The 12,648-nt window shown below is 42.1% G+C and overlaps 1 protein-coding gene across 2 annotated transcripts in view; it reads right to left on the bottom strand.

Annotated features, from left to right (window-relative positions):
• Positions 1 to 1,066: 1,066 nt before the first annotated feature.
• The window catches only part of LOC123125438 (xanthine dehydrogenase), a 28,845-nt gene continuing 17,263 nt past the window's right edge, over positions 1,067 to 12,648 (bottom strand). For both annotated transcript variants that reach the window (XM_044545934.1, XM_044545940.1), the window contains 5 exons: positions 4,685 to 4,846; positions 4,421 to 4,555; positions 2,392 to 2,628; positions 2,122 to 2,295; positions 1,067 to 1,512 (listed from right to left, as the gene is read on the bottom strand). In XM_044545934.1, coding sequence (XP_044401869.1) covers positions 1,270 to 1,512; positions 2,122 to 2,295; positions 2,392 to 2,628; positions 4,421 to 4,555; positions 4,685 to 4,846 — 951 coding nt within the window. In that variant the 3' untranslated portion in view covers positions 1,067 to 1,269. The remainder of the gene's footprint in view (positions 1,513 to 2,121; positions 2,296 to 2,391; positions 2,629 to 4,420; positions 4,556 to 4,684; positions 4,847 to 12,648) is intronic.

A 12,648-nucleotide genomic window follows, 5' to 3' on the forward strand; every position in this document is an offset into this window, starting at 1 on the left:
GTGGTCGAACTCTTCTTCTTCTCTATGTTGATGACATGATCATCATTGGGGATGAAAAGGCCCCTCTTAGTGAGCAGTTTCTTATGTCTGATCTTGGACATCTTTGCTACTTTCTTGGGATTGAAATCTCTTTTACCTCTGATGGCTTTTTCATATCCCAGGAAAAGTATATCCAGGATCTTCTTGATCGTGCTGCTCTTACTGACGATCGCATTCTTGAGACTCCCATGGAGCTCAATGTTCACCTTCGTGATACTGATGGTGATCCCCTGCCTGACCCAACACGTTATCGTCATCTTGTTAGCAGTCTTGTCTATCTAGCTGTCACTCGTCCGAATATCTCTTATCCGGTTCATATTCTGAGTCAGTTCGTCTCTGCTCCCACATGGCCTCATGGGAATACAAGTTGCTTATTCCTAACCGTTTTCATATTGTATAAATTTAACATTATAAATGTTAATATATTTTTATATAAATATGATCAAACTTTACAAAGTTTGATTTCAAATAATTTATATATAAAAAGTAAAAAGGACCGGTGGGAGTACAAAACATCGACAGTAATTCTGGAGGTTTTCCACGGCTCGTTCCGGCAAACCTAAATTATTATTATATGGCCTTTATGGGTGACAAAATTCGCCTCCCTGCGAACCTAACATTAGACTCGAGAAAAGTTTGGAGCAGGCCCTTCACGTCTTCAACCACCGGACCGAGGATCGATCGGTCCTTACTCTTCTGAGTTGAGCTTGCTCACCACCGTCTTGCAGTCCGACTCCAGAATGGTTCCTTGGAACTCAACTTCCTTTGCCAGCAATACAGCTGTACGGCTTGATGAACGCCGTGGGACTTTGATGCCACCTCAGCCTGACAGGTGACAGTAGACCCCACCGGCTAGAAATGATGTCAAAGTGTGCTTATGCCATATCGGTGCTATTTAAAAAATTATTACACAATCTTGGTGCTTTCTTGTGAAAAAAGGCAGTGGTTATTTCAAAATTGAACACTAAATGCAGTGGCCTTCCAAATTTTCCCTGGCAGAAATGAACCCAAAAATTCAAACTAATTGTTTTTGCTCGTACCCCCAGTGCAGTTTTTTCTTTTTTGCTGGACCAGTACAAGTTATTTTCAGTATGTGGTATTCGTAATCCTATATCGACACATCATCTGTACTTTTATCGTGCACAGAGCGGCTCAGGACTGTACAGTATAGTACACCACATAACAGGTACACATTTACGCTGCATGTATCGGCTAATCTGGCAGTAACCACTATACACTAAGCTTGGGACGGTAATACACACTCGCAAATTTCTTCGTAATGGAGTCAACACACGCCATCCTTATCCTTTCAGGCGTTGCCGGGTTGTCGAGGGGGAACCAGTCGAGATGGCCCTCCTCCGCCCTAGCCGCCGCGATCGCGTCTTTTATCGCAAACAAGACGGCGGAAGCGAGGAAGAACGGTGGCTCTCCTACAGCCTTGGATGAGTGTATGGCCCTTGGATTTGGAACACCCTGCAGTGAAGAGAATAACATGCAGGTTAATCAAGAGACAGCAGGCAAGTGAATATAAATACATGCCTTCCCGAACAACACAGTTCAGGAGTGCCTTGTGAGATGACAGCTAGGAAGTTAATATGTGCTCTGGAATGCCTATGGCCTCTGGAATGGTAGGAGACCCATCCTGTCAGGTATCAATTGCCTTTCCTTTAGATAAAAAGCATTAATTCTTTCCAGATCCTAGTTACCATGATTCGATGATGAATTAGCTATGTAGCATGCACAGGGTTACATTTAAACACCAAAGGCAACATAAGGCAGAATAGCAACAATTAACTGCTACGGTTAGTATAGGACTGGTTAACCGATGTCTGGTTTCATTTTAAAATGATTTCTCAGTAGTTTCAGCGAGCATTTCTTGCGAGATCTGGTGAGCATGTTACAGTATGTGTATAACAATGCCAGATATGTTCAACGAACTGATGTTGTAGCAGCTCACTTCTAATATTGCAGTACAAAATATCACTTTTCCGTTGTAATATTTTGAATCCAACTTCTTCAACCAGGTCTAATATCCCCCTACACACCTTGAAGACATAATGCGTTTATATATTGGGAACTTACCTTCAATAGTGAAACCTTGAAATTGAGAGGTATATCATTTACAGAGGGTATTTTGTAAGAGCCAGGACCACAAGTAAAAAGGTGTCCAGGTCGAATCCACTTGTGGTTGTCGTCCCCCCATTTTAACTCTTCCATGGCAGCCCAACCCAAACCTTGGATGAAAGCTCCTTCGATCTGAAATAACGCATCGAAGCTGAAGAACAATACAAAAAAAAAGGGAGAGGATATCACTGCTCCAGAATCCTAATCCATCATATCCTGTAAACATACCTGGCCAATATCAATTGCTGGATTAATCGAATAGCCGAGATCCATGACAATATCAGCTGTCCTTGTGTGGAAATCCCCAGTTAGGGTGTCAATCTCAACTTCTGCAAATGCGGCTCCATAGGTGAAATAATTAAATGGACTCCCCTTGCCAGCAATCCAGTCAAACCCGATATCAGGGGTGATATAAAACCCATGAGCAGAAAGATCTACCCGTTCCATGTAGCATGCTTGAGCTAACTGAAAAACAGAAGATAAAAGGCCATACCAAAATTAATTGGACTGCTAATTTTTTTACAGTTATAATACAATGTTTTTGAATTAAGTTAACTATCCATAAACATACTCCTAGGTTATGTGTGAATAGCAGGAAGCATCACCAAGCCAGCTGCATCAATCAATCTAGAAGAATACTCACATGCTCACAGCTGGCGACAGAGGCACCAAAAAGCTTGAGCTCAGAGAAGCTATGGGGATCATCTTGGCTCAAGCTACAACCCAGAGCATGGACTCAAAATTGTGATTCTACAAAGTTTGAATAGCCTAACAGGGTTCGCTTAGATGTATATCCCTAATTTTGACAACTTGTCAAGTTCAGCTTAACCTTTACCAAACGATTTATATTTCACATAAGTGAACACTATTCTTTCGATGGCACACTCACTTTTGTCGATTTTTTATCAAACACAATCTCAAAGGGGGAGAGCTAGAGCTCGACTTATTGTCAGCCCTAGTTGTGAGCTGTCAAATGTCAGTACAGGGCAAATATGACATCACTGCCACTTCCTCAGATGAAGGAGAAATTCAGTACCTACAGCAAAGAAATGGGTTGTATACTGCAATCCTGGAGGTGGCAACTTCGTGGCAGTAAGCACTCTCACAAAATGCAGGCATAGTATGCTAGGGAAGCACACAAAATTCTACAATATGGTGAGAGAACATATATTTGGGTTAGAAATCAACAGTCTTTGGTGCTTGGCGATCAAGGTGAGGGACTGAGGGTTTCAAGGGATTTCACAGAGGGGAAAGGATGATTTTAAGTGGCTAGATGGAGTTACAACGTCAAGCGCACTTTGTAACACCTCTTTACCAATTTTATTTTCAGAGTTAAAAGTCAATAGATGTCAAGAAGATGCGACACCGCCAACGTGCTCCTCAAGCAGGGATGCCCCACAGCCCTATCTGCTCTCTCTGTCGCATGCATCTGGAGACGGCTTTGCACCTAGTAGTGAACTGCTCATTCGCACGGTGTGTAGGGACAGACTGCTTGCTGCACTTCGGACTGCATTTCGCCTCTCCTGCGCCTAAGGAGCACAACTCTGATGATTGGTGCTTCCGTTCCATCGGCAACACCTCCAAGCCTGCTGCCAGGAAGATTAACTGCAGTGACGATCTCTGGAGCAATGTCAACAGCAGAGGCTCCATTTTATCCATCGGTCCTTCCAGAATATAGCCACCAATCCGTCACCACCAGTGCATATCGTGGAAGAATGGAATAATGGAGCATCATCGGAGGAGATGGGAACCTACAAACCTACCCACGGATGGTCACTGTCGATGCGCGCAAGCCAGGACCAGCAAATGCGAAGAGCAGCGTTCAGCAGATGCATATCACGGATCTTTTTCATACTTGATGATACAGACGTTACAAACTATTTTCCGTGCTTACACTCCATTACACTGACTCCCGATGGTTTTACTAGTCCAAAGATTGGTACATTACCTGTAGTCCTGTACTGGTTACCCAGTTGTTGGTCCCAAGTCCCAACACTAGGCCTATACACCGGCAGTATCATTAGATATAATGCATTGTACAAATGGAAAGAGCCATGACCGAAGGATTGCTACGATAGCATAACCAGGTAGTAAGCATTACAAGGTGTCAACATAGCATAATGACAGTATTGATCATATTTAGTTGTCTCAGAAATAAAATAATGAATTCATACAGGTTCACCAAGATTCTTCAAGCAAGAACCAATAATGTTGCCCAACTACTCAAAGACACAGAATAGGATATTGGTAGAATTACCTCAGCGAAGGACTTATGATTCCCCCTACTAGCAATGGGTTCCATCCGAGCCTTTATTTGCTGACAAGCATCCAAAACTGCAGCACCATACAAATCCGAACTGGCAGAGGCTGCTGTTGGTGAAGCATTTGGAACCTAAACACATGAAATACATGATCATCCCATCGTTGCTAACACAAATAGTATAATTAAAAAAAGTAAATATATCTTGTGTAGAGGGAGACTTGTTGGCCCCCCTTACCAGGCATGGGTTCCAAATCTCACCTTATCGGTACTTGTCTCTGAGATAAATACACAGTTTAGAGGGATATCTAGTGATGAGGCGGCAACTTGGGCTATCTTTGTGTGTAAACCCTGTCCCATCTCAACCCCGCCATGCGTTACCAGGACAGTACCATCAGTGTAAACTTGCACAAGAGCACCAGCCTGCAATTGTTCATCCATCAAAACTTATGTTATATTCAATTACGATGCAAACAAACATATAATAATGTAACCAATAGGTAAGTTTTTTACTTGTTTAATATTTTTCAGTGGAACATCTATAATTTAAACAAGGATTCAAAATATCATCATGGTACTGAAGTATACACTGGCGAGAAATGTGAAAGCACAAATACTCCCTGGGTGATTTTGGTAATTAATGTCAACATATCTTTTGTTGGACTAATACTTCTATCTAGTGTATTTCAGATAAGTCCAACGGTGGAGTGGCATGGACAAGAGGATGTGGAACCCCTTCAAGATGCTAAGGACAAAGGATTGGCTCAAGCTCTAAAGTTCAAGACTCTACATTTTCCATTTCAGTGATCCAAGATTACATTGAGTCCATAGGAAAGCCAATACTATTAAAAGGGGATGATGTGTTGCTTAATGGCTTGCTTGCTCAAAGTGCTTACTGATATGCTCCAAAGCCCTCAACCACTTTCTCATATCCACATATGTCCCAAACCAAAAGTCAAACTCGGCCCCACCGATTTGATCCATCCGACGCCACCGAGTTTAGTTGACATAGCCACTGTCAGAAACCCTAGTCACTTCGGTCTAACCGATGGGATCTCGGTCTCACCGAGATGGGCTTGCAAACTCCCTGTTATCTATTACAATATTTTCGGTCTCACCGAGAATATGTAATCGGTCACACCGAGTTTGCCTGACCAACTCTCTGTTTTGCTTATTACCAAATCGGTCCCACCGAGTTGTGTAATCGGTCAAACTGAGATGAGGTTTTACCCTAACCCTTGCACATCGGTTCCACCGAGTTGATCATACCGGTCCCACCGAAATGTCTAACGGTCACATTATGAACTAAATCAGTCCGACAGAGTTTTCTGATTTGGTCCCACCGAGTTTGGTGAATCGTGTGTAACGGTTAGATTTTGTGTGGAGGCTATATATACCCCTCCACCCTCTCCTCATTCGTGAGGAAAGCCATCAGAACATGCCTACGCTTCCAACATTCATTTTTTGAGAGAGAACCACCTACTCATGTGTTGAGACCAAGATATTCCAATCCAACCATATGAATCTTGATCTCTAGCCTTCCCCAAGTTGCTTTCCACTCAAATCATCTTTCCACCAAATCCAATCCTATGAGAGAGAGTTGAGTGTTGGGGAGACTATCATTTGAAGCACAAGAGCAAGGAGTTCATCAACAACACACCATCTATTACCTTTTGGAGAGTGGTGTCTCCTAGATTGGTTAGGTGTCACTTGAGAGCCTCTGTCAAGATTATGGAGTTGAACCAAGGAGTTTGTACGGGCAAGGAGATCGCCTACTTCGTGAAGATCTACCCTAGTGAGGCAAGTCCTTCGTGGGCGATGGCCATGGTGGGATAGACAAGGTTTGCTTCTTCATGGACCCTTCGTGGGTGGAGCCCTCCGTGGACTCGCGCAACCGTTACCCTTCGTGGGTTGAAGCCTCCATCAACGTGGATGTAAGATAGCACCACCTACCAGAACCACGCCAAAAATCTCATTGTCTCCAATTGCGTTTGCACACTCCAGTCCCATCCCTTTACTTTCTTGCAAGTTGCATGCTTTACTTTCCGCTGCCCATATACTCTTTGCATGCTTGCTTGATATGTATTGTGAATGGTTAAACTTGTGCTTAAACTTCACCTCAACTTGAAAAACTTAAAAACTGCCAACTTTGTGTGTTGAGGGTCTATTCACCCCCCTCTAGACACCTCTTCTCGATCCTTTCAACTGGTATCAGAGCTTTGGTCTCCATTGCTTTGGTTTAAACACCATTGGAGGAAGATGGATGAGTCTACTTTGGGGAGTCTTAGACATAGAGTGCCTATACTTGATGGAGAGTACTTTCATGAGTGAAAAAATGAGATGCTTGTGATTTTCAATGAATATCATTTGAACAAGTACATTACTAGCCCTTGTGCACCTCATGTTGATCCTATGCACCCTACTCTTGATGAGTCCATTGACATGATTCGCAATCTTAGAACTGTTAATCTTATCACTAGAGGTTTGCCTAAAAACTTGATGGGTTGCTTGCCTACTCTTAATTGTGCCTACACTACATGGATATTTCTTGAGGAAAGATTTCCAAACTATTCCTTGCAAAATCTAGATGAGATTCTTCATAAGTCTATTACCTTGAGTAAGATGAATTCCAATGATCCTAAGTTTGGTGATTGTCTATTTGAGCTTACAAATCTTATGCGTGCCAAAGGAGATGTTGGAATTATTAGCAATATTATTTCCGAAGCTATTAGAATTCATAAAGATGATCATTGTCAAAATCATTTATCTAATGAATCACCCTCTCTAGGAATTAATCCACCACATGATGATGTTGAACATGGATACTATGATGAGGATGAGGATAGTGACTGTGATCTTGATGATGCAATGAGACACTTTGGTCTTACGGCAAATCTTCGCGGATACATGGCAGGAGGAAAGGAATGGGTCCTTGATAGTGGATGTACCGATCACATGACCGGAGATAAAGATATGTTTCGTGAGCTTGCTGAAAACGACGGCCCTCAAAAGTATGTCACTTTTGGTGATAACTCAAGGGGTAAGATGGTTCGCCTCGGTAAGTTGGTCATCTCACACGATAGCTCCATACAAAATGTCATGCTCGTTGAATCTCTTGGCTATAATCTGCTTTCTGTTTCTAGACTAGCTGACTTTGGTTTCAATGTCCTATTTACCAAAGTAGATTGCCAAGTGTTTTATAGAGATAATCATAAAATGGTCTTTACCGGCATACGTAGAGATGATCTATACATTGTTGATTTCACTAAAAAGGCTCAACCTAGAACTTACTTAATTGCTAATGGCATGTTTGGATCGTTTCCTGGAGATGTTTTGCCTGGCCTGAAGCATGCCTGAAACCTGCCTGGAAGTTGTTTAGTTGGTGGCCTGAAGAATTGCAGTGTGCCTGGTCTGGTTGTCCCTGGGAGAGTGATTAGCCTGGTCTAGTGAAAAAAAGAAAAAGAAAAAGATATTTTTTGACCCAGGCAGGGTCGTTAGCCTGTGCCAGGCGTCCCAGTTCTCGCGCCTGGCCGGCAGCCTGGATCCTAATCCAAGTTATAGAAAACGAGATGGGACCAGACGCTGCCCAATACTTTTAATTAGTGCTACCAGGCGAGGTCACAATCCAAACACGTACACCAAAAAATAGCCTGGCCAGGCAAGAAAAGACCAACATCTCAGGCCCAAGCCAGGCACTGGTTTTTCTCAGGCACTATGTTGAGGATACGAACCAAACTAGCCCTAATCTTCCAAAGGCTGGTTGTGGCATAGACGGTTAGGTCATGTGGGCATGCGAAACCTTGACAAGCTTATTAAAGGTGATCATATCCTTGGTGTTAAAGATGTCATATTTGATAAGGATAGACTTTGCAGCGCTTGCCAAGCAGGAAAATAGGTTGGAGGAAGCCACCCCGTGAAGAACATCATGACCATGAGAAGACCGGTCGAGCTACTTCATATGGATCTCTTTGGTCCCAACGCCTACAAAAGTCTTGGTGGAAACTCATTTGGTCTAGTTATAGTTGATGATTTTTCAAGATTTACGTGGGTGCTCTTTCTCGATGATAAATCGCAGGTCCAAAAGGTCTCCAAGAACTTTGCTAGGAAGATCCAAAATCAATTTGAAGTGAAGATCAAGAAGGTTCGCAGCGACAATGAAACGGAGTTCAAGAACGTCAATGTGGACACCTTTCTTGACGAAGAAGGGATCTCACATGAGTTCTCGGCTACGTACACACCTCAATAAAATGGAGTTGTTGAGAGGAAGAACCGGACACTCATCGAAATGGCAAGAACGATGCTTGATGAATACAAGACGCCAAAACACTTTTGGGCGGAAGCGGTTGAGACAGCTTGTCATGCAACAAATCGCTTGTATCTTCACAAGCTACTCGGCAAGACGGCATACGAGCTCCTCACCAGTAACAAACCCCAAGTTGGATACTTTCGAGTATTCGGCTCAAAGTGCTACATTCTTGATAAGCATCGTCGTTCTAAATTCGCTCCCAAATCTCATGAAGGTTTCCTACTTGGTTATGGCTCAAACTCTCACACTTACCGTGTCTACAACAATTTCACCCGAAAGGTTGAAGAGACGGTAGATGTGAAGTTTGATGCTCGCAAGTAGAGCAATTGCCAATTGATGTAGGAGACAAAGACCCTTCGGAAGCAATCCAAGACTTGTCTTTTGGCAAGGTCCGTCTAACGGAGGTGAAGGAGAGTACATCGTCTGTCCAAGTGGAAGCTTCTACCTCACAACAAGGTGAATAAAGAGTTGATATGGAAGCATCCACAAGTGGGACACACCAAGATGAAGAGAACAAGGAATTACACCAAGATGAACCGGATCAACCTCCTTCTCCACCACGACGAGAGAACGACAACGTCAACAATAAAGAAGGCCAAGAAGAAGAATGAGATGATGAAGAAGATGTTCCACCCCGATCAAAGCAAACGCTCTCACGAGTTCGAGCAAGAGTCGCTAGAGACCATCCCGTCAAGCAAATCTACAATGATATCCAAACCGGAAGAATCACTCGCTCTAAATCTCGTTTGGCTAATTTTTGTGAACACTATTCATTCATCTCTAGCATTGAACCCATGAAGGTTGAAGAAGCATTGGAAGATCTGGATTGGATAAATGCCATGCATGAAGAACTACACAACTTTGAGAGAAACCAAGTGTGGACATTGGTCGAGAAGCCCGACAACAACCACAACATCATCGGTACCAAATGGGTGTTTCGCAACAAGCAAGATGAAGATGGACAAGTAGTTCGCAACAAAGCACGTCTCGTCGCCCAGGCTACACTCAAGTCGAAGGTATGGACTATGGTGAGACATATGCCCCCGTTGCTAGACTTAAGTCCATTCGCATCTTACTTGCCTATGCTAATCACCATGATATCACATTATACCAAATGGACATTAAAAGTGCTTTTCCAAATGGTGAAATTGAGGAGAAAGTTTATGTTAAACAACCTCCCGGCTTTGTTAATCCTAAGAAATCCAATCATGTTTACAAACTTCACAAAGCTCTTTATGGTCTTAAACAAGCTCCTAAAGCATGGTATAAATGCTTGACCAAGTTCCTTATTGAAAAAGGCTTTGAGATTGGAAAAATTGATTCTACTCTTTTCACTAAAAGGGTTAATGGAGAATTATTTGTGTGCCAAATTTACGTTGATGATATTATATTTGGATCAACTAACCCTCATTTTAGTGAGAAGTTTGGAAAGCTTATGTCGGAGAAGTTTGAGATGTCTATGATGAGTGAGCTCAAGTTCTTTCTTGGTTTGCAAATCAAGCAAACTAAGAAAGGTACCTTTGTCTCTCAGACGAAGTATACCAAGGACTTGTTCAAGAAGTTCAATATACAAGAATGCAAAGGTATGAGTACACCCATGCCTACTAGTGGACATCTTGACTTGACTAAAGATGGTGAACCCGTTGATCAAAAGGTTTACCGCTCTATGATTGGTTCATTATTATATCTATGTGCCTCTCGTCCCGATATTATGCCAAGTGTGTGCATGTGTGCACGATATCAAGCGGTCCCTAAAGAATGTCATCTTAAGGCTGTGAAAAGGATAGTGAGATACTTAATACATACACCAAATTTTGGCATTTGGTATCCTAAAAGGTCTTCTTTTGATCTTGTTGGCTACTCCGATTCGGACTATGCCGGAGACAAGGTTGATAGAAAGTCCACTTCGGGTACTTGTCAATTTCTTGGTAGATCTCTTGTGTCTTGGTCCTCCAAGAAACAAAACTCGATATCCTTATCCACCGCCGAAGCGGAATACATTGCCGCCGGTTCATGTTGTGCTCAATTACTTTGAATGACCCAAACTCTTAAAGATTATGGGATATATGTGAAACATGTTCCTTTGCTTTGTGACAATGAAAGTGCTATTAAGATTGCTCACAATCCCATGCAACATTCTCAAACTAAGCACATTGAAGTTCGTCATCATTTCATTCGAGATCACGTTGCTAAGAGTGATATTAACCTTAAGCATGTTCGTACCGAAAAGCAATTGGCGGATATATTCACTAAACCACTTGATGAGAAAGTGTTTTGCGGGTTGAGAGGTGAATTGAACATCATTGATGCTTCAAACTTGGAGTAGGAACTCCATTTGGATACATGCAAGACATAAGCCTATGACTAATCCTTGATATTTCTCTTATGATGATAGTCACATATCTTGAATATATTTGCACCCTTGCATGTTATCTAACCCTTGTAGGTACTTGAAGGAAACTAAATCTACGAGATTGCAACTCACTCAATCTTGAGCAATCTCTACATCACCAAGTCTCTACATTACGGTGGTTGAAGACAAGGAAGCTTGAAACCCTTCAAATATATCCTTTGACAAAATTCCTATATCAAAGTTCATGATTGTCATTTTGGATACACAAGTGCTATTCCTTGCAAGGCTAACTCATGTAGGTAGATGAACTCCAATTACAAGTGGTGCTACAAATGAACTACATCAACATTGTGGATCAAGATTAACACCACCACCCAAGGTATGTTATTTCATCTTAGAGAAGCTTTACCCCAAGACACGGGTCAAAGAAGCTCAACAAGATGTGAACATCAAAATGCTTAAACGAAAAATGGCAACCCCATTTTGAGCTTAAACGATGAGTATGACCTATGATCAAGTGTCTTCACTTGACTCTTAAGTCAATATGCTCTAACATAGGTGACTTCATCGCCGACCAATTCTAGATGAAGTTCTCTAGTGCTTTCTACTTGTTCTTGCATTTGTCTCATGCATATTTGTTCCCTTTTCAAAAAAAAACTTCATCTAGATTTCTTCTCTTTTATTTCTGTTATGCATATCTCTGCATCTAATTCCTTGCAAATCCTTTAATTAATTCATTGCAAATCCTTGTCAGATTTTATTTGCTTAGTGAGTTGAGGTGACTAGTGATTTTTCTCTGAACTGAACTCGGACACACCGACTTGCCTCTTTCGGTCAAACCGAAACTTTTCGGTGCCACCGAAGAAAACAACTCGGTGTAGCCGATCTCAATGCTAAGAAAACACTTTGTCATTTGCATCCTACACATTTTGTTCCAAGTCCACTCGATGATTCTTCTCGTCTACCAGCATCCTTATTTTTTCCTGCTACTTTGCCATCTGACTCAAGGATCAATCCTATCCAATCCTATTTTGACTCACACTCCAGGGAAGACCCTTCTTGGAAATTGATGTCAAAGGGGGAGAGAGAGTTCACATCAAAGCTTAATCATATCAAAAAGGAAAAAGAGTGCTCAATTATCACATCAAGAGAGACCCCGGTTGCTTGGTATTCAAAGAGGAGAGAATTTACATGTCTTTAGAGGGGAAAGACATGTTCATGTTGTTTTTGTGTGTGCTTTGCTCTGATTTTCTATTCCCTATTTTCTCCCAATATCCCATATAAGATTCAGGGGGGGGCAAGACATCTAAGGGAAGGAAATCTTCAAATTCATTGCATATCATTACCTTTGGGAACATGTTTACACTCAAATAGAGTACCTAGTACTCACTCTATACATGTCATCCCAATCTTGGTGCTCTTGTGGTTTGCTCTTGCTCTGCTTAGTAGATGTTTCTGTGTTATCTAACCTTGTTTACTCAGGTTCATCTCTTCCAAAGCTAGCTCAAGACCACAAGGTAAGTATATGCATCACACTCATGTGCATGAGGATATCTTGCTGATGTA

Source organism: Triticum aestivum, chromosome 1B (assembly GCF_018294505.1).
Source record: "Triticum aestivum cultivar Chinese Spring chromosome 1B, IWGSC CS RefSeq v2.1, whole genome shotgun sequence".
Taxonomy (NCBI): domain Eukaryota; kingdom Viridiplantae; phylum Streptophyta; class Magnoliopsida; order Poales; family Poaceae; genus Triticum; species Triticum aestivum.